Raw genomic sequence first — 20507 nt, forward strand, 5'->3', positions numbered from 1 at the left:
CCACTGGCTCTTCCTAGCTGCCAGCCCAGCTGAAAAGCATGAGTGCTAGGTTCTAGGAGAGACCTTGCCTCAAAGAAAAAAGGCAGAAAGTGATAGACACCTGATACTCTGGCCTCTCCACATGCAGGCCACACACAGAAAGAAAATCTTTTCTCTCTAGGAAACACTGGATGGAAGAGAGACATAAAACAGCTCGTGGCAACATAGGATGTAGTCTGAACTGGATGGTAGCACATGCCTGTAGTTCCAGCATTTGTTAGGTAAAGGAAGGAGAGACAGGAGTTCAAGGCTGGCTTCAACTAAACATGGCTTCAAAAGCAAAGCAGTAAGAAACTCACAAGAGATGCTAGCAAGAGGGAACTGTCCCTGAATGCCCCTTGTCCAGAAGAAAGGGAGTCAAGAGGAAAGTTTACCTTAGCTCAGGAGTAGGCTTGCTGAGAAACCATTTTCTAGGGAAAAAAATTAAGATTAAGAAAGTTGACAAAAATATTTAATACTAGGGCCAGGAGATGGCTTAGTGTCAAGGCCCTTGTTCTTCCCCCCACCCCCAAGCCTGACAACCTGAATTCAGTCCCTGGATCCTACATGGGAGGAGAGAACCAACTTCCCCAAAGGTGGTCTCCTGACCTCCACGTGTGCTATGGTACCTGTACATGTGTGCACCCACAAAATGAATGTAAAAAAAGTAATACTAAAGTGGTGCTAAGCATGAGAAGGTATAGCAAAAACTAGGATGCTGAGGAGTAACCCAAGTCCAGGAAGGTATGCTCATGTATCTGAAGACCCTGCTCACCAGGTGATCCCAATGAAGATACAGTGCCACTGTTTGTCTTCCAAAAGGGCCCTGGGCAGGACTAGAGCTACAGCTTTTGCATGATATGGAGACCCTTCAGCTCTGAATTCTGAGGCATGGCGGGAGCAAGCTGATGAGGGTCCCAAGTTCTGCAGTCTCACCGTGCAGGCAGTGGCACCTGTGGGGAGGCCTACTGGTCACTTGAAACTCCAGGAAATGTGTGGATCAAGACCCTGGAAGCGCCTCCTTTAAAATATAGAACTTTAATTTGGTTATTGAGATTTCTGTAAGTACTTGGTTCACAGAAGAGTCATTTCTTACAAAACAAAGGCAGCACTTTATACAGCGACTCACATTGGGGCCACCAAACAGTGCAGTGGACAATGATGCAGGTGGGAAAGGCCAGTCTTCCTTTTCCCAGAGTGCTCAGGGAGAAGTCAGAGTGCCCTGTTCCCACCCACCCAACAGCAGCACCTAGGGCTCCACAGAACCAGCATGGGGTCTGGCCCAGTGCAGGGCAGTGACCCCAAGGGCTGGCGTGGGCCCTGCAGTAAAGGCCAAGTGGGAAAGGGATGAAGGCAGAGCTGGCCCTGCATATAGTCCCCCTCCCCAGTGGGGTCCGGGCCCACCTGCCTCCCAAAGCTTGTCACATTCACAGTACAATCTACAGAAGCCCTTTGGGAGCTGGCCTTCTCACCACTTAGGCCACTAACTCAGCTCTGCCTCTGGGTTGGGGCATAGGACACACAGAGGTGGCGCTACCTTCAGAGTTCACAGGTAAATGGGCAGGACAGCGTATGGACCCAGAGTTCCAAAGCAAGGCAGAAAGTGCTCAGTGACCTGAAAGGGAGCAGGAGGGCGACCAAGGCTCGGGGTAGCGGACAACACTATCACCTGGAGCACGGGGAGAGTCATGAGGAGATGGCAGTGTCTGAGCTAAACCTTGAGTAAAGGGCAGATCTGCACACGGACATGGCTGGGAAGGGCATGCCAGGGAGAAAAACAAGCTCAAGCCAAGGCACAGAGTGGGGAGTGTGGGAGGGCTGGTCAAGGCAGCTAATCATCCATGAGGACATGGACACGTCAGAGGGTACCTCTGTCTAGATGGGCTGAAGCTTGCAGGGGCAGCTGCAATGTGTATTCACACAGCCTGAAGCCTGTGACAGGCGCTGAGCTGATGCTCTGAACTTGGGGGACTCCTTGAGGACAGAGGCGGTTGTTTACCCCCACATGGCCCAGCTCAGCACCCGCCTGCCACCTGCCCCTCTTATTTATAGCATGTCCCCTTGTCATTCCTGGGGCAACTTTTCAGGAGGAACTCCTTGTTCCAAGCCCCTTCCTTGCTCACGGGGCCATGTGTCAGTCTTAATAAAAACAGCCCAGTCCCCAGGGGCAGCTGGGAGGCTGGTACAGTGCCAAGAAGGACCAAGGGGGGCAGGTCCAGGAAATGGGGCAGTTGTCTCCACCTCAGCACAGTTACATCCTTGATCAGAAGTACGTACTCTCAACCCTGAGAAGAGTCTAGGTTTGGGCTGCGCAAAGTGAGGTTCTCTAAAGCTTGGGATAACTGACCTACAAACTGCATGAACAGTTTGGCTTCCACAGCTCTTCATAACCTCTGTCCTGGGGTGACTGGAAACACTCCAACTGCTATTCCTTTTTCTCCTGGGAAATGTTTCCAGGTTCCTTCCTGCCAAAGGCTGTGGAGCTCAAGGGTTTTAGAGGTACCTTGTTCTTAGTTCCCAGGAGGCCTACGCCCACTTTTCAGGAGTAGTGGTGGATAAGGTGGGGCGGATCTAGGAGTCTTCCCAGGCATAACTTCTGTCCCAAGAATCTTAGCCTTAGTTCTTCTGAGCACTCACTGGGGCCTGGACCTGAAGCAGGCTTCTTGCTTACAGGATGGTACAGAAGATGCTGCGGTTGCTATGGTAACCACCTTCCACACGAGCTGTTATCCTGGTCGCCATGGCTGTCATCTTGTGCCCACTGTGGGCTGCAGAGGAGCCCCTGTGTGAGTTTTCAAGGTGGGGTCGTGCTGGTGGGTTCACCAGGCGCCAGGTATCAGACCTGCGGGTGCAAAAGGAAAGCCGGTGAGCCGGATGCCAGGAGTTCACGGTGGGTGCCTACACCTCCCACGTGGCTCCAGTTCTCTGTATCGCAGAGTTCAGAGCTGGGTGTGGGCTTTCTCTCCTACATCAGTGACTGCCCGATGCGGTGGAGTGACAATGGAAGGGACAGAGCTCTGCTCCTTTTCTGCAGGAGCCTTGGTCACATTTCCTCTATGGCCCTCAACTTCCCCGTCTTTCTGGGTATGAGTCAGAGGCTTTTATCCCACAGCCCTCACACCAGCTTTGTGAGCTGGTACAGCAGCCGTATTTATCATCACCCAAGACTAGAAACTACCTAAAATCCCTTCAGGTGATGAGCAGGTCAAGGAGCTGATGCATCTCTGCATGGAAACTATTTGACAATGAAAAGGAATGAATGAAGCGGAGTGCAGTGACACGATTTTACTCCCAGTATCCCTGGCTAGCCTGGTTTACAGAGTTCCAGGACAGCCAGGGCTGCAGAGAGAAACCCTGTCTGGATTTAAAAAAAAAAAAAGAATGAATGACTTTGAGGGAATCCAACCTTCTCTTCTGGCCGCTGCAGGCACCAGGCACATACATGATGTGCAGGAATCCATGCAAGCATTCATACATACACATAAAATAAAAACAACTAAAACTAGAGCTCCCACAGCACTCCTGGTTATAACACATGCACACTCACACAGCCACACTCGCTGCTCACACTGTGCACAATAGCCAGGAGAGAACACCAGCCGTGACACCCCTCAACAGATAGATAAACTATGACATTTTCAGAAAATGGATGGAACTGGAGATAATTACATTGAGTGCAAGAAGCCAGGCTCAGACAAATACCACAGTTCATGTGCAGAATCTAGATTTAGATTTAAAAGTGCATTTGTGTGTATGGAGGATGGTATCAGAGTAGAAAAGAGTTAACCTTCACTGTCAGCTTGACTAGATTAGACTAACTTAGTGTAGTAGGGTCCTCTAGTGGAACAGAACTTAATAGAATGAATATATATATTGAATATATATATATATATATATATATTCATTCCCTCTGTGGCCTCTCTCTATATAGAAAGGGGATTTATCAGACTGGCTTACAGGCTGTGGTCCAGCTAGTCAAGCTATGGCTGTTTACTAACAGAAATTCCAAAAATCCAGTAGTTGATCAGTTCATAAGGCTGCTGTCTCAGCTGGTCTTCAGTATATGCAAGATCCCAAAGAAGTAGATAGGTTCTAATGGCAGTGAAGGAATGTATTTGCCAGGGAGAGCAAGAGCAAACTGGCAGAGGGCGAAAGCTGCCAGCAGAAGGTGTGGCCCAGATTAATAGTGTATCTTCCCACCTCAGAAGATGTGATTAAGGAAAGATCCCTCACAGGTGTACCTAGCCATTTGAGTTTTAGCTAATACAAGATGTAGTCAAGATGACAGCCAAGAACAGTATCACGCCTAGGAAACATCTATTTATGAGTGTACCCATGAGGGGGGCTGTTCTAGAGGAGCCTGAGGAGTATGGAAGACAAAGCTTCACTGTGGGTGGCACCATCCTAAGCACCCACCATCGGCCTCCTGACAGCAGACACGGTGTGACCTGCCACAATCCAGCTGACCTCACCCTCGTGCCTTCCCCCACTGTGGGGGGACTTCCTGCTCAAACTATGAGGTAAAACGAACCTTCCCTTCCTGAAGTTGCTTTTGTTAGGCACTTTGTACACCCACAAAAAAAGGGACCATGTGAGGGGGAGGGGAAGAGAGGAATAAAGAGAGAACACAGGTGAAACGAAGTAGGGGCTTTTCCTCGGTGGCCTCTGCCGGGGCTGCCGTGTCCTGTGGAGCACATGTGAAGTAGCCAGCTGCCAGTTTCTGGAGACTAGCCCAGGATGACTTGAAGCACAGTGGCCTTCACTCTTCTGAAGGAAGCAGTAGCCCACGACAGTGTGCACCTGTGGCTTTCAGATATGAAGGCGAAAACTGCTCCATCAGGACCTCAGGTTTCTGATGACAGTGTATTTTGTTGAGTAATGTACATAGTCCCCTTTAAATGCGGTCCTAATTAAAAGACTTTAGCTCAGATGGGAAAGAAAAAGTTAAACTGTTGTAGAGAATTGCTGAGAGCTCAGATATAATGCTAGAGAATGCTTACAGAGTTCAGTTATGCCTTTGGGGACACGGCAGCAACGGACTCATGCCCAGGGTCACTGAGCCACACCTCTAGCTATTATTTTTACAGGTGTTAGATGATAGCTATGTATTACTTATTGCTGGATACTTGTTAATTAAAAAGTAAGAGTAGGGCTGGAGTGATGGCTCAGAGGTTAAGAGCACTGGCTGTTCTTCCAAAGGTCCTGAGTTCAATTCCCAGCAACCACATGGTGGCTCACAACCATCTATAATGAGAACCCGTGCCCTCTTCTGGCCTGCAGTCACACATGCAGACAGAATAATGTATAAAAAAAAGTAAGAGCAGATTTTTCAGATAGTAACCATCTTGGAATAGCTCAGAACATTACAGAAAGTTTAGGACATTGCTGTTTGAAACTAACGTCTATGAAGTTCTTAAACTGGCCTAGATAGTAAGTATTAACATATTTATATTTTTATACTGCTTACATTGTTCTATTGGTTTATACTGTCTTATTTTTACAGCCGTGCTGCACTTGCGTGTGACAGACATTGACAAGTGTATCAGCTAATGGACATGGCCGTACTCCAGTAAAACTTACTGATGAGTATGGGACTTGGAGTTTCTTTAAACCTTTCAGGGTCAACCTATTCTCGGATATTTACAAGGTTAAAATAATTTCTGTTTCTCAGAGGCTATTCACAAAGTGGCAGCAGGAGAGAGTCAGTAACATTTCCAACCTCTGGATGAATTTTAGGCCTTGAGCATTAGACATCGTTAGTCACAGTATCAAAATACCAAAAAGTTTTCTGATATTTTCACTGAGGCTGACCTCAAATTTGGTGACCCTCCTGAACAGCGTCCAAGTGCTGGGGTTAAAGGCGTGACCCACATGCCAAACTTTGGTTTGTATTCCTTACCTTAGAGGACTAAGGTGACTAAATAAGTTATCCAGAACAACAACAACAAGAAATAAATGAATAATAGGGGACCATCTTAGAAGAAAGAGGAAGGCCAGTAAGAGGGGTACACGAAGAATAAGGACGGGCAGTGGGAAGAGCACTGTGGCAATGAGACTTGCATGAAAATGCTAAACGAAAGCCCACTGCTTTGTACGCTCATGGAAAAGGAACAAAACGACTGAGCCCCCCACAAGCAATGCACCAGGCCAACTACAACTGCACTCGGCTAAGCGACATCACCAGCATCTGTGTGGCGCTGGATCTAAACTCGGGCCCTTGTGCTCACACGGCAAGCGCTCTACCCAGGGGCCATCTCCGCCGCCCACTCACTTCTTCTTGAAGACCAGGAACTTGTTGTTCTGCATGACGCATTCCCGGTTGTTTGTGATCTGCTGGAAGATGGTCTTGTTGGTCTTGCCTTGGAAGATGATGTTCTCCTGTACCAGGGCCTTGGCGCGGCCTCGCACGGCAATGCCGTAGGCCCGGAAGGAGTGGATCCGGTTCTTTAGTACCTGGGGAGAAGCAGCCAGGGCTTGTCAAATTTCAGAGACCTGCAGACTGGTGTAAGTCAGGCAAGTGGGTGACTGTTGTAAAACTATGCAGTTTGAGTATGTTGGAGAGGTCATCAGAGAGCAACAGGAGCTCTGGGTAGGGACAGAGGGGTCACAGGTGTCTAGAGCTGATGGGCAGGCTGCAGGAGGTCAGCAGGTGCCCAGCTGGGGACAATCCTTCCCAGAAAAAGGAACAGTCTGTGAGGGTCTACCAGAGAAGGCGCTGCTGTGCCAGAAGCCATGCCTACTTTTAGGCCAACTGGGCCATAACATACCCTCTTGCCCCTGATCCTAAGGGCTCAGGAGAGTCAGATCTTTACTCCTTGCCTACATGGCTGATTTGTGAAGCTCAGGGCCGAGAGCCTCTGGGATAGTCCACAGGAGAGTGCTGTGTCTGTCAGGCCTACAGTGAAACTTAGCACCATGCTCAGAGCTCATGGTCATGTGCCAGGACAGGTAAAGAAACAGGAAGCACCGGGAAGTGCTCCGGAAGTAGGGGTCAGGGATGTGCCCCAGAGGTCCAAAAGAGAGCACCTCAAGTAGCCTGGGCACTCAGAGAGTCTTCCTAAAGCCTGCGTCAGTAAGCCGCATGAACAACTAAGGAGAACTCCCTGACAGACCAAGGACCACATGCTCCCTCCTGTCAAGCATCTAACACACAACGGCCCAGCACAAGCTTATTCTATCAGTGAACGAGCTGGACTAGCCGGGGCATTGGCCTAGGGACCAAGAAGACACCCAGAAGGCTCTCTGCACTATGAATCTAGGCAACACTCTCCCACCCTTGGCTCCCTGCTGAGAACTCTTGTTCATCCTTGTTCCTCTCCATAAGGCACAGCCAGGCTGTCCACACTGATTTCTGATTCTCCCTACAGCTCCGGGTGCTGATGGTTCTGTTTCTCGGCACAATGTGCCAGCCAGGCCTAAGCCCCGTTGGCCCCTTGAATCGTACACGTCACACACTTACTTTAGTGTCGGACCTGGGCAGCAACTGCAGTCCACTGCCGCGGTTGCCAATGATGTCATTTTCCACAACCGCGGTGCTGTCACCCCTGGTGATGATGCCGTGGCCCCTATTGTCATAGATGCCATTGCCCCGGAGCTCCACCTTGCACTGGGCTTCCACCTTGACCCCACTCTGGCGGTTGCAGGAGATGCTGTTGTTGGCCACCCGTGTGAGCTGGCTGCTCTGAACGATGGTGATGCCTCTGTCCCCGTTGGCATGGATTACATTGGTGATGACTTGCAGCGCCTCGCTGCTCTGGACAAAGAGTCCTGATGCTACAGAGGGTGGGAGTGGAAAGAGCATAGGTCAACCCTGACAATGCTGGTCTGGGGAGCAGCCTCGTTGTTAGTGTGCACTCCAGGATGGCAGGGAAGAGGCACTCAGGACCTGAGAAGGTGGCCCAGGGACACGGGCTGTAAGCAGGCTCCTTAGTCTCCGTCCTCTGGCCCAAGCTCCCACCCCCTACAGCCTCGTCCTATTAGTGGCAGGAGGGTTGCGGTGACAGCAGAAGGACTGAGTCAGCACCGGGAGGGGACGTGTGGAAGACAAGACGTGGGCTGGTTCAGGGGCAGTCCGAGCCAGCCTCTTGGTAGCATCCCCAACCGGATGAGTCACCTTACATCAGCCTTAGCCTGTGCTACCAGGCGTCAGGGCCTCACGAAAGACGTCCTCCACGGGGGTGTGCTGGCAGAACTCATTCCCCCAGGGAAATCCTCCACCGGGGGTGTGCTGCCAGACATATTCCCCCGGGGCTGCTGTTACTGATCTCACTGCGAACGTCATGCCAGAGGAAAGAGCCTTCCAGGGCCCATGAATCTATTCTTTTTCTCCAATAGAACTTGGGATTCTTATAACCCATATATCATGTCATTGGGTCAGGTTGGAGAGGTGGCTCAGTGGTTAAAAGCACCTGTTGCTCTTATAGATTACCTGGGTTCGAATCCCAGCACCCACATGGTAGCTCACAACCATCTATTATTGCAGTTCCAGAGGGATCCGATACCGTCTTCTGACATCCACGGGCAATTGACACGAATGTAGTACCCAGACACACGTGCAGGCAGAACACTCACACACACACACAGAAAAATTCCTACAAATATTCGGAGAACAAAGCCAACTAAGACCTTTAACAACCCCGTGTCACTGGGCATGAGTCAGGGCAGAAATCCAAGGAAGAGAGGATGAAGGGGTTATGTTTACAGTAAGTTAGAAAGTCCTCCTTGGCATGGGATGTAGAGGGAGAAAGCAAACTCCGGGCAAAAGAAACACATTAGTGAAGTCAGTGGGGTAGATGTAAGGAGAAATGGATTTGAGCTTAGGGAAAAGTTCAGGGTCTTAGTTATTAAGTAAGTAGACAAAAAGTAACCAGTGAGGCTAGAAGGGCAGGTTGGGACAGAGCGCGGAGAGTTCCAGGACAGTGGGAGCCATGAAAAGCTACAGTGGGGGCTGGGGAGTACTCACCTCCGTTGTGATTAATACTGTTGGACTCCACTAGAGCTATGGTGATCGGCCGGCGCAGAGGGTCATCCTCCTTCTCCAGCTCTGTCTCCCAGAGGATGGCATCCCCATCCTCACTGAAGTTCTCCTGTGCCCCGTGGCCTCCAGGGAACTCGCCAGAGCCATCTTTCTGGCTGAACACTGCCACTCCATACAGGCCATTGTAGCTCACATGATTGCTGGTGACATGGGGCAGGCTAGAGGACATCATCCACACACCACAGCCCTTGTTAGCTGGGACAGTGAAAAAGAGCCTGTCACTGGCGCCCAAGAATAAGGTGAAGCAGCACCCAGTGTTACCCCAGAGGAGGACTGAGACACGTCACCTCACGGCTCTGGCTATGGGCTTCTCCTTTGCACACAAGGGACAAACTAGGATCATTCCACAGGGTGTGAAATGCTCCGAGTACTGCCAACTCCCACAGGGCAGTGCAAGGGCACACTGGTGCCTCTGCAAGGGAGCAGACTCAGTGTGAACCCCAGCCCTACCACCTCCTAGTTGTGACGGAGTTACTGAACCCCTGTGCCTCGGTGTCCTCACCTCTGAGCTGGGGTTAATAACTACTTTTACAAGGCAGTCTTAAGGTTAAATGTGACAGTGCGTAGAGGCAGGCTGAGTAACCCTAGTACAGATATTATCAGACACAGTCCAGAAAGGTTGAGCCTTCGCTTAATGTCACACGGCAGTGACAGCATTTTCTGTAATTAATATGATTTTCGGTTACATTTTCCATCGTCTGTATCAAAGGAGAAGGAATAGGAGGCATTAGATGCCCACGAGGTGGATCCCACATGGGCACTTGAAGCAGACAATACCCCGCCTTTTATCTTCCATGGAGCTAGAGCACTGTGACTGACTCTTGCTAGGAGCCAGAGCCCATGTCTGTCCTACGAGTGAAGGCTGAGGCCTGCAGGAGATGACTGCCTTCTCAGGACCCACTGGTTAGGCACTGACACTTGGGCAGAGCCTCCCTGATGGGCCGGATCACAGACCCCACTCCTTACCATAGATGGTGTTCCCCTCTATCAGCCCTCTGCCTTCATCACCCACGACTACACCATCCGAGTAGCCAAAGCAGATGAGGTTGCTCCTGAGGACTGGGACGCCTCCGCGGCGGATGTCGACCCCTCCCCACTGATTCTCACGGATGACGTTTTCTATGGGGAGATGTGGAGAGGTCAGGACCCAAGAGCCACCTCCAGTGCAGGCCGTGGTGACTGGGGCAGCTAAGAGAAAGCACTCCCAACCCTCGCCCAGGGCAGGACACCCACATCTGCGCTGCCAGCAGTCAGCACCCTGAAGTTCACCCACTGGTTTTGCAGGGACCCGTCTGCTTTCCCGAGGACATAAGCTGTGTCTGTCTTGTACACTCCTGTGTCTCCAAACCCACTCTAGGCTTCAGCCTCGAGACTGATGGGGAAGAACAACCTCCTCCCATTTGCTCGCCCTCAGCCTCAGCCCTGCACTCTGACCTCACTGCCCTGTCCCGTCCCTGGGAGCTACCTCCGTCCCCAGGACTTGGGGGAAGAGTCTCACATCAGAAGGGTGGTCCTCGATGCTGCTGCCTCAGCACAGGGGCAAGGCAAAAGGGACTGGGTACCTACAAGGCCCTCTGCAATGCGCCCTCCCTGCCTCTGCAACCCTATCTCGTACCTTTCAACCCTTGCTCCCACAGTCCATCCTACAAGCAGCCCTGCTTAGGTCTGAAAGTCTGTTCCCAGAGGGAGCCTTGCATTCAGGGCTGTTTCACTGGACTTCTTCCATCTCTTAGGTTCTGGATTACATGTCATCCTTGAAGAGAAGTCTACCATGATCATATGATCTCAAGTCCTCACCTAATGCAAATGGCTAGATCACACTCCGTTGGACACTTTCTGTTTGTCTACATATGTTTTTACTTTTTATTTTGACATGCTTCCTCTTCTAAACTGTCAGTTCCTGAAAACAGAGTATCTATTTCATTTATTGCTACATGTCCAGCTCCTGAAACAAGGGCTGCACATGCTCCTCCTCTTCCTCTTCCTCCTCCTACTCAATTCTAGGATCTAACCTACAGGCCACACACATGCTAGGCAGGCGGTCTACAACTGAGCTTTGAGTACTTGGTAAATGATGGTTATGTGAAATCAAGATCCCGGGCTCCAACGATGTGCCAGGCAGATGTGATCCTTGCCTGGTACCAGAGGCGACAGACGAAACAAAGCACTAAGAAATTCTGTAAAATGTTCAACAGGGGAGGTACCCTGTGTTCAGTGGGCATTTGCGGGGAGCCAGGGCAGGCTTTCTTCAGGAAGCAGCGTGAGTTGAGACATAAAGGGTTTGTAGGAATTGGGCAATTTTCAGAGTGGGCAGAAGCTCACACAAAAGTATGGGAAAACCCAGGCACCTGTTGAATTGGTGCGGTTGGAAGTGTAAGCTGGTCGGCCAGAGGCTGGCAGAGATGGCACCCCTCCCCCATGCTATCCTGGGCCCTCCTATGAAAAGCATGGCCCCCACAGAACTAGCACCCCTGAATACCACCTGCAAATCAAAGAGGAAGGTCTGGTAAGTAAAGGAGTGGCCTAAGGGCCTGAGGCTGGTAGGGTGAGGCCAGGGGATGGTGGGTTAGCTGCTACCTGCCTTGGCTGGCTGTGGCTTCAGCAGTCCCTACCATATACCTGTGATGAGACCTTTGCCATTCTCATTCACTGCTATGCCAGCTGCACGCCCCTTGAAGATGTGGTTTCCACTGCAACAGAAGAGACAGGGAAAGATATGAGACCAAGGCAACTATGTCATCGTTCAAGGTGCTTTCCTTTAAAACATTTCACAAATGGTGTGTGTGTGTGTGTGTGAGAGAGAGAGAGAGAGAGAGAGAGCGAGAGAGAGAGCAGGTGCATATAAGCTACAGCATTCACGTAAGAGTACAACTTTTGGGAGTTGGTTCTGTTTTTCTACTACAGGTTCTAAGGATCAAGCTCAGGTTCTCAAGCTTGCATAATAAGTATTTTTATCACAGACCCATCACACTGGGGCCACACTGCCTTCCTTCATAGGCTTCCCAGTGGCCCAAGGTCATAGGGAACAGTCACCTTCTGAAATCCCACAATCTAGGCACTTGGAATTCCTTGGCTGTCCCTGGGATAGCTTGACCCAAAACAAAACTCGCAACTCTGGGACATAAGCACAATACTATCCAACCCTCTCGAGCTTTTCTGTACTGCAGCAGTCATCACACATATGTTTACACAGATCTCACCATTGTACGAGTGTCATGGGCAAGTCTTGGCAGCATGAAGAATTCCTAGGATGCTGTACCAAGCTTTCTTAGAGTAACCAGAGCTCTACAGCTCTCAGTGTTGTGGCGTCTCAGTCAGGGATCTCAGATTCTTTCTGCATCCCCTCCCCTGGCCCTACCTCCAAAACCAAAGAAACACAGGATGTCTGAGTTTTAAAAAACAGTAACACTGACTGCGAGTCTTCAAACAAAACTCTTTAATAGTTTCCTAGCACACGCAAGATGTACTATGTCCACATGTTGTGCTTATGTAAGCATCCTTAGAAGTGGGATGCTATCTGCCTAAAAGCAGCAGATGAAACACGAAGAACAACAAAATGGATGTAACCTGGAATTTCCCCAAGTGACTCGGGTAAGCATCACACAACAACATTCAGAAAAGCTCATATGGAGAAGCACAGGGGAAAGCGCCTCAGAGCACGCCTGCTACACACTGATAGCAGCTGCTTTCCTCAAGCACTGACACACCTGAGCCTCTGCCCCCCTCCTCGGCCTTGGCTGACATAGGCCTGACTCCACCAGCCCAGACTTTCTGCCGTGTCTTTCCACTCTTACGCTGCATGGCAGAACCAGAAGGTATATCCGTGGGTACAGGGGGGTCATGCTACAGTGCCCCCAGGGCAATGATTTACTGAGACGGTCTCAATTATGAAACGTGGGGGACAGGAGAGATGGCTGAGCACCTGATGGTCTTGCTGAGGACTACGGGCTCTTTGCTGCTGGTACCTCTCCTCTTGCTGTGCCTGTTTCTAGGAATGGCTGCTACAGCTCTGAAAGAGTTCAAGTCCTACCCATATTTTAAAACCCAGCCATTACCTCTTTTCTTTTTTAGTGTGGAAGACTGAACCTTCTGGGACCTGGTGCATGCTGGGTAAGTTTTCTTCCATGAGTTCTCTCCAGCCCTCAAAGTCTACTTAAATGGCACGCCCAGTCAAAGGCCTTCCTCCCTGCTCTTAGAACGATTCTTTCCTCTTGACAGCACCAACAATGCCTTTCAGTCTGCCCCACACTACTGCAGAGACACTCAGTACTGTCTTTCCCTCCCCTCTGGAGACCTACAGCCCATAAAGAGCATAGCATGCATTCACACTAACTAATTAGTTAATTAATTAACTCATTCATTGTGTGTCCGTGTCTCTGTGCACATTTAGAACACCACATGCATAGAGGCCAGAGGACAATCTGCAACAGTTGGTCCTCGCCTCCTACCGTGTGGGTCCCTGGGATCGAACTCAGTTTGTCAGGTTTGGTAGCAGTGCCTCTACTGAGAGTAAGCTCCAGGGAGCAGCAGGCACTTGTCTGCCTTTGTTAATCTCTGTTAGAAGTGTGCATTAGTGTGGCCAAACAGAATGCCAGTGCACAGCTAACTGGAAGAGAAGACAGGAGCACCGGGCAGCTGTGTTAGTGGGGTGGGATTATGGATGAAGACTCTTTCTTTTGTTGGCAGCAGCACAGCCGTAGCAAAAGACAGGCTTTCGAGCGGAAGAAAGACAGAGAAGGAGAGTAAAGGACCATGGAAGTGGCAGACAGTCTGGGCAGAGCAGTGCCTACCTCACAATTGGATTTCCATGGTACAGGATATAAATGCCAGCCTCCTTATTTGAAAAGATTTGGTTGTTCCTGATGACGCCTTTCCCATTGCCAAGGACAACGATGCCAGAGCGAAGACCATGATGGATCTGGTTACACTGCAAGTGAAAGTGAGATCTGGGAGACAAATTCCTGGGGGAAGCAGAGTGCTTCAGTACCGCCTCACAGCTGTACCAGGATGGACCCAAGCATGGCTAGACCACCACCAGAAGCTGCCAAGCACACAGCAAAGGGACTAAGTGATGCAGCTGCCTTCCTTGTCGGCTGTGTGCGTGCAAGCAGTAGGCAGGGTGTGAAGGTGAGTGAGTCCTCCCTGCAGCCTTGGGGTATGGCTGTGGGGCCTTTGCTGTTGGAGGGTTCTGTGCTTCTTTTCCAAGGCAGGAGGCTATGGAAAGGGCCAGAGCCTCTCCAGAGCCCCCACCCCACCCCCTCCATGAAATCACCCAGCCAGAGCACACCAACTTGGCCCTTTGTGCTTACTCCTGAGAGAAGGACATCGGTTCAGTACAAGAACCCCAGGCATCCCCCTGCTTCTGCCTCCCTAGAGCTGAGATGACAACTCTTCCAAACAGTGCCAGGTTGCCCAGCTTGGTCAGAGTAATCCTAGCACGAGGGCAAAAGGATCCCAAGTTCAAGGCTACCTAGTTCAAAAAAATCCAACCAACCAAACCAACAAAACAATGATGTCACAGAGACTTAAAATCTGAGCCATTAATTGAGGCACGAAAATGCCTGTATCAATGCACCTTCAAAGTACTCTTCCTTTATCTTCAGCTAGGACAATGACAAAATCAAAGCACGTTTCTGTCCATCATTTTGACCTTCTGAACATGTGACTTGATCTAGTCATGTCCAAAGGTGTGCTCACCATCTTTTCTCCTTAAATTATGACCTTAAACAAAAATGCCGCCCTATAGTGTTTTCTCTTTGAGTGTGTACAAGCTCCCCGAATAAATCCCCATGCTTCGTTTGTTGGGAGGGTGCCATCTTAGACACATCTCATACTCGCCCTGCACCTGCTATGGCTAAGCCTTTCTCCACCCACGCACCCTGGCTGTACTTGTTGACTTTGGACACTAAGAGGTAACCAGCACAGCAGGTTAGTGCTACAAGGTCTCCCACACGTGCTCTCTTTCAAGATCTCTGAAGGGGCTGGCCACGGGATCCACAGGATGCCCCTGGAAAGTCTGAAAAGCTTAGAGAGGTCGGTGGGTGTACCTGAAGCACTTCCCTAAGAAAGGACTGAAATAGGCCCCTGTCCTTTCTCCACTCTGCCTGAACTGACAGGACTTCATGCTTGCAAGCATGCGTGGCACGTATGTACGTTATCAACTGAGCCATCTCCCCAGCTCCACAGTCAAGGACTTTATGTAGTTTTCGAGCTGGTAAAATACAAACTACAAGCCATGCTTGTAATCCCCAGGGCTTGGGAGGTAGAGGCAGGAGGACTAAGACTTCAAGGCCAGTTTCAGCTCTGTAGTAAGTTTCAGGCCAGCTTGAATTGCAGGAGAACCTGCCTGTATCTTCCAGCCAACTCCCTAATAAGAATAAAACAGAACCCAACTCCGCACTACAAAACTGCCTTGCGGGTAAAGTATACCTGCCCTTTCTCCAAAGAATGGACTGACTGGACTTTGTCTTTAGACTCATATGTAATACAGGGCAGACACGGCACCTCTTTACTAGAATTAGCTTCAAAGCCAGATATATATGGGTTCTGAGGAGGCCCTGAGAAATTTCCTTGTCCAGGCCTGGCTTTTCCTGTTAGTGAGAAGATTTCAGGATGTGAAAAGTCCAAAGTCACCAGTAATACACCTAGGAAGAGCCATGAGGACACACAAAGACGGGCAGGAACCAACTTGAAATACTTCACCATCTGCAGACAAGGTTTCTAAAGAGTAAGAGCCAGGCTGAACGCAGAAGAACAGAGAGAAGTACCAGGATGAGTGGATTCGATTTCTTCCGAATGTCCACACCAGCCTCCGCGTTGTGGTAAATGTTGTTGCCAGCAATCAAGCCGCCACCCTCCAACCGAAGAAAGATGCCTGATGCCCGGCAGCGGTAAATGTCATTCCTGAGCATGACGATCTAAGCGAAAGAGAGGAAAACAAAACAACACTTTTGTGTTTTTTTTTTTTTTTTTTTTTGGTCAAAGCATGGTCAAAAACCACCAAGGGAGAGTGTTCAGTGTGTAAAGGCACTTTCTGACAAGCCTGACAACCTAAGTTCAATCCCCAGGGGCCACAGAGTGGAAGGGGAGAACCAACTCCCCAGAGTTGTCTTCCGACCTCCATACTCATGCTGTGACACACGCACACACACGCACACACACGCACACACACGCACACACACGCACACACACGCACACAACGTAGTAATGATAATAAACTGTATGAGAAGAGCATACAAGTCTTTTCCTACCCGAGCAGTACCAGCGGTTTACACTTGGTGAGAGGGGTACCTCTCTGCACCCCATCTTCCCGCTCTGTGCTTGAGAGGACGCGGTCTCCCTTATCCCGTGTGACACTGCCCCGTGGGCTCCTTACTAAAGCTCGGAAGCCTGACCTTGGACTCAAGCCTCAGAACTAGACGATGGGATGGAGAGACAGAGATCAAGTGCTCTCCAAACTTGATGCTCTTGAGTTTGTCCAGGCTGACCTCAGACTCACTCACTCTGTAGCCAGCCACGACCTTGAGCTTCAGGGACCCACCTGCTTCCGGCTCCCTAACCCGGGAATTACAGAGCTGCACCACACACTGTACAGTGCTGGGTATCCAACCCGGCACTTCACATTCCTAGCCCATAGCAACTTCCTGCGCTCAATTCCAGATCTGCCCCTTCCATTGAATCCTCATCAAAATCTTCCTGCCCAAGCGAGTGCAGGTTACACAGCCAGTGTTAAACAGTGCTTAAGCACTCTCCTCCAAAGATTTCCCTCGCATTTATGAAACCAAGGCCTATCACCATCATCATCATCATCATCATCATCATCATCATCATAACCACAGTGCTGGGGATCAAACTCAGGCCTTTGTACACCCCACCCTGCCTCATCTGGAACTCATGGTCTTTCCTGCCATGAGGTGCCAGGAATTACAGCTATGTGACATCACTTCTGGCCCCAGGCCAATTCTTTTGTTTTGTTTTGTTTTGTTTTGAGACAGGGTTTCTTTGTGTAATATTCCTGGCTGTCCTGGATGCACTTTGTAGATCAGGCTGGCCTCAAATTCCTGGAGAATCACCTGCCTCTGCCTCCCTGAGTGCTGGGATTCAAGTACCACCACCCTGCTCCCAAGGCCAATTCGCAAATTAAAAAAAGATTACTTTGTTAAAGCATAGTATAGTGATGCATATCTTTAATCCCAGCGCTGGGAAGACAGAGAAGGAAGGAGGGAGACTATGGTCAGCCTGGACTATGTGGTAAGACCCTGCCTCAAACAAAAGAAAAACAGAAAATAAATATTAGTTGTTATGGGGAAACAGCTTAGTCAGTGAAGTGCTTGCTGCATGAAAAAAGGACCTGAGTTCAAGCCACACCTGCACATATACCCCACATACATGCATGTGTGCACACACACAAAGTTTGTTTTTTTTTTTTTTCTTTTGGTGTAGTAACTTGTTAGAAAAACTTTTCTGAAAAATGTGTTTTCAAATGCTGATTCCAGTGCTTTGAGATCTGGGTACCGCCCTGCCATGGGTATTGTTATAATGTTGAACCATCTCCTGTAACCATGTGATGACAAGGAATGTTCCTAGTTATCCCTGATTGGCTGATTAAAAGGCCTATACGTAATGCCTACGAGTGGTATGGCTGGATCTTGAGGAAGCGATATTCCTAGTTGTCTGAGAAAGTGCCAGATTGCTTTCCAGAGTGGTTGTACAAGTTTACATTCCCACCAGCAGTGGAGGAGGGTTCCCCTTTCTCCACAACCTCTCCAGCATGTGTTGTCACTTGAGTTTTTCATCTTGGCCATTCTGATGGGTGTAAGGTGAAATCTCAGGATTGTTTTGATTTGCATTTCCCTAATGGCTAAGGATGTTGAGCATTTCTTTAAGTGTTTCTCTGCCATTTGATATTCCTCTATTGAGAATTCTCTGTTTAGCTCTGTACTCCATTTTTTAATTGGATTACTTGATTTGTTGCTGTTTAACTTCTTAAGTTCTTTATACATACTGGATATTAGTCCTCCATCAGATATAGGGTTGGTGAAGATCCTTTCCAAATCTGTGGGCAGTCATTTTGTTCTGACAACAGTGTCCTTCGCTTTACGGAAGCTTTTCAGTTTCATGAGGTCCCATTTATTGATTGTTGCTCTTAGAGCCTGTGCTGTTGGTGTTCTCCAACCAAGGACCATGCATGGAGATAACCTAGAACCTCTGCAAAGATGTAGCCCATGGCAGTTCAGTGTCCAAGTGGGTTCCATAGTAACAGGAACAGGGACTGTTTCTGACATGAACTGATTGGCCTGCTCTTTAATCAGCTCCCCTGAGGGGGGAGCAGGCTTACCAGGCCACAGAGGAAGACAAATGCAGCCACTCCTGATGAGACCTAATTGACTAGGATCAGAAGGAAGGAAAAGAAGTCCTCCCCTACCAGTGGACTTGGGGAGGGGCATGTGTGCAGAGAAGGGAGGAAGGAAGGGTATTGGGACGGGAGGAGGGAGGGAACCACGGGGGGGGATACAAAGTGAATAAAGTGTAATTAATAAAGAAAAAATGAAAAAAAAAAAAAACCAGGCCTATACGTGGGCAGGGCAGAAAGAGGTAGGCCTGGCTAAGCTTCTCGGGCTTTGGGGATAGAAGGAACACAGAAGAGAGGAGAGGAAGGAAGGACACAAGAACCAGAATAGAAGCCCCGGGATATTTTGGTGACAGGTGGCCTAACACTCATATTCTGTTTGTAACTTAAAGGCAGTGAAAAGAAATTTAGCTTGGGCCCAGACCAGGAAGAAAGCCCCTAGTGCTAGTGAGAAAGGACCACTGACAGGGGCTCCCCTAGACCCAAGGCCATAATCCCTACCCCAACCAAGATGAACCACAACACTGGAGAGCTCTGTCACTGCCAGGCTCTCCTGGGCAAGCTGACAAACACCAGTCCCTCACGGTAGTGGGAGGGTGAAAGCTGACACAGGGGCCTTTCAGAGGAGCAGGTGCCAAGAACAGATCCAGACAGAAAAGCAGCAGAAGGCAAAGATGAGAGAAACTGAGGCCTATCACAATGCCACCGTCATCGAAACCAGCTCAGTTCCTGCCAAGTCTGACCCTCAGAAGACCACAAAGGTGTTTCCAAACACGATACCCTCGACTTCCAACATTACAGCCCCCACAAAACAACCAGGCTGCTTCAGCCAGCTGTCATCCTGCTGGCGCATTTTATGATCAGGGAAGTAGAAGCCCTCTGACCGGTGATGAAGACCTTGGCCCTCAACTCAGGGCCCCACACTCCCACCTACAACCTCAGCTTGTGTTCATTCCACTTAGCATTCATAATGGTGACTTCCAAATAAGTTGATGTTTTTTTTTCCTTTCTAGTCAAAATTCCTGAAAATCAGTTTCCAGGTTCTTTGCTAGAAACTATCCAGGAATTTCTGGCCCCCTAACTCCTGCCAACTGTCTCCTGAGGCAACGCTCAATACAGCTACAGTTAGGGCTGTGGACACTCTTGTTTGTCCTTGTTGAGGTTCCCAACCACGGCCTGCGCAATGACAGCTTCCGAGTGCACCCAGCATGTCAGCACACACCTCTCCACGTTCCAGACAGAGAAGACGGCACCTCCGCTATACGTCACTGTGAACCGAAGGCGAAGCTATCTTTCTCTTCACACCCTAACCTCCATGTTTCCTCCACGGTCTCGGGCAGTCAGGCTGGAAAGCTAGGCTTCCAGTTCCTGATTACTCCTTCCATGGCCCTTCTTTCCCAGGCTGCCCTCTCCATCTCTGGACCATAGTTACCTCCTCATCTCCAGCCTTGTTCCCCTCCCTTCCATCTTTTGGAGCCTCAGAGTGAGCTTTCTGCGGCAGATCTCACTGCAAGATCTCTCAGTGCTTCCCAGCCATGCTCCAGAATTCCAGCCTCTGCAGCTCCACCCGACTCCTCCTGGCACTTTCCCCTCCCACCGTGGCTGCGGAGGAACTCGCAAATCCCTGTGTGTGCTGCGTCCTCTCACCTCCTGTACCTTGAGTCTTCACCTGTAACTCTTATTCCTCCTGCACAGTTTGAAGCAATGGCTTTACTTTAGGGGACCTGTCCTGGCTCCTTGAGGGCAGGTCAGATGCCATCACTTCTGGGTTCCTGTGCCACACCCCCAGCAATCTATCAGAGAACCTCTCAACTGGACTGACATCACCTTTAAAAAGGCTTATTGAGCACTTGGTATACTAAGTTTTCCTTCCCTTTCTTTTTTTTTTTTTTTTTTGAGATTAGGGCCTAGACAAAGCTTAGACTGGCCTTATATTTGTGATCTTCTCGTTTTAACCTCCTGAGTGCTGGACTTACAGGCATGCACCACCATGACCAAGCTAGTATTTTCCATATGTAACCTTTGCTAATCATCTTCACCATCCTTTAACATTGCATGGGCAGGAGAGCCAGATTTTGCTCAGCAGCCATGCCCTCAATAACT

General features: G+C 49.7%; 1 protein-coding gene across 2 annotated transcripts in view; it reads right to left on the reverse strand.

The window, feature by feature from the left end:
- Window positions 1-1037: 1037 nt before the first annotated feature.
- Window positions 1038-20507, reverse strand: part of Fbxo10 (F-box protein 10) — a 45253-nt gene continuing 25783 nt past the window's right edge. For both annotated transcript variants that reach the window (XM_060379857.1, XM_021653978.2), the window contains 8 exons: window positions 15823-15972; window positions 13846-13982; window positions 11675-11745; window positions 10022-10174; window positions 8981-9250; window positions 7478-7791; window positions 6290-6471; window positions 1038-2860 (listed from right to left, as the gene is read on the reverse strand). In XM_060379857.1, coding sequence (XP_060235840.1) covers window positions 2686-2860; window positions 6290-6471; window positions 7478-7791; window positions 8981-9250; window positions 10022-10174; window positions 11675-11745; window positions 13846-13982; window positions 15823-15972 — 1452 coding nt within the window. In that variant the 3' untranslated portion in view covers window positions 1038-2685. The remainder of the gene's footprint in view (window positions 2861-6289; window positions 6472-7477; window positions 7792-8980; window positions 9251-10021; window positions 10175-11674; window positions 11746-13845; window positions 13983-15822; window positions 15973-20507) is intronic.

This window comes from Meriones unguiculatus, chromosome 3 (genome assembly GCF_030254825.1).
Source record: "Meriones unguiculatus strain TT.TT164.6M chromosome 3, Bangor_MerUng_6.1, whole genome shotgun sequence".
Lineage (NCBI taxonomy): Eukaryota > Metazoa > Chordata > Mammalia > Rodentia > Muridae > Meriones > Meriones unguiculatus.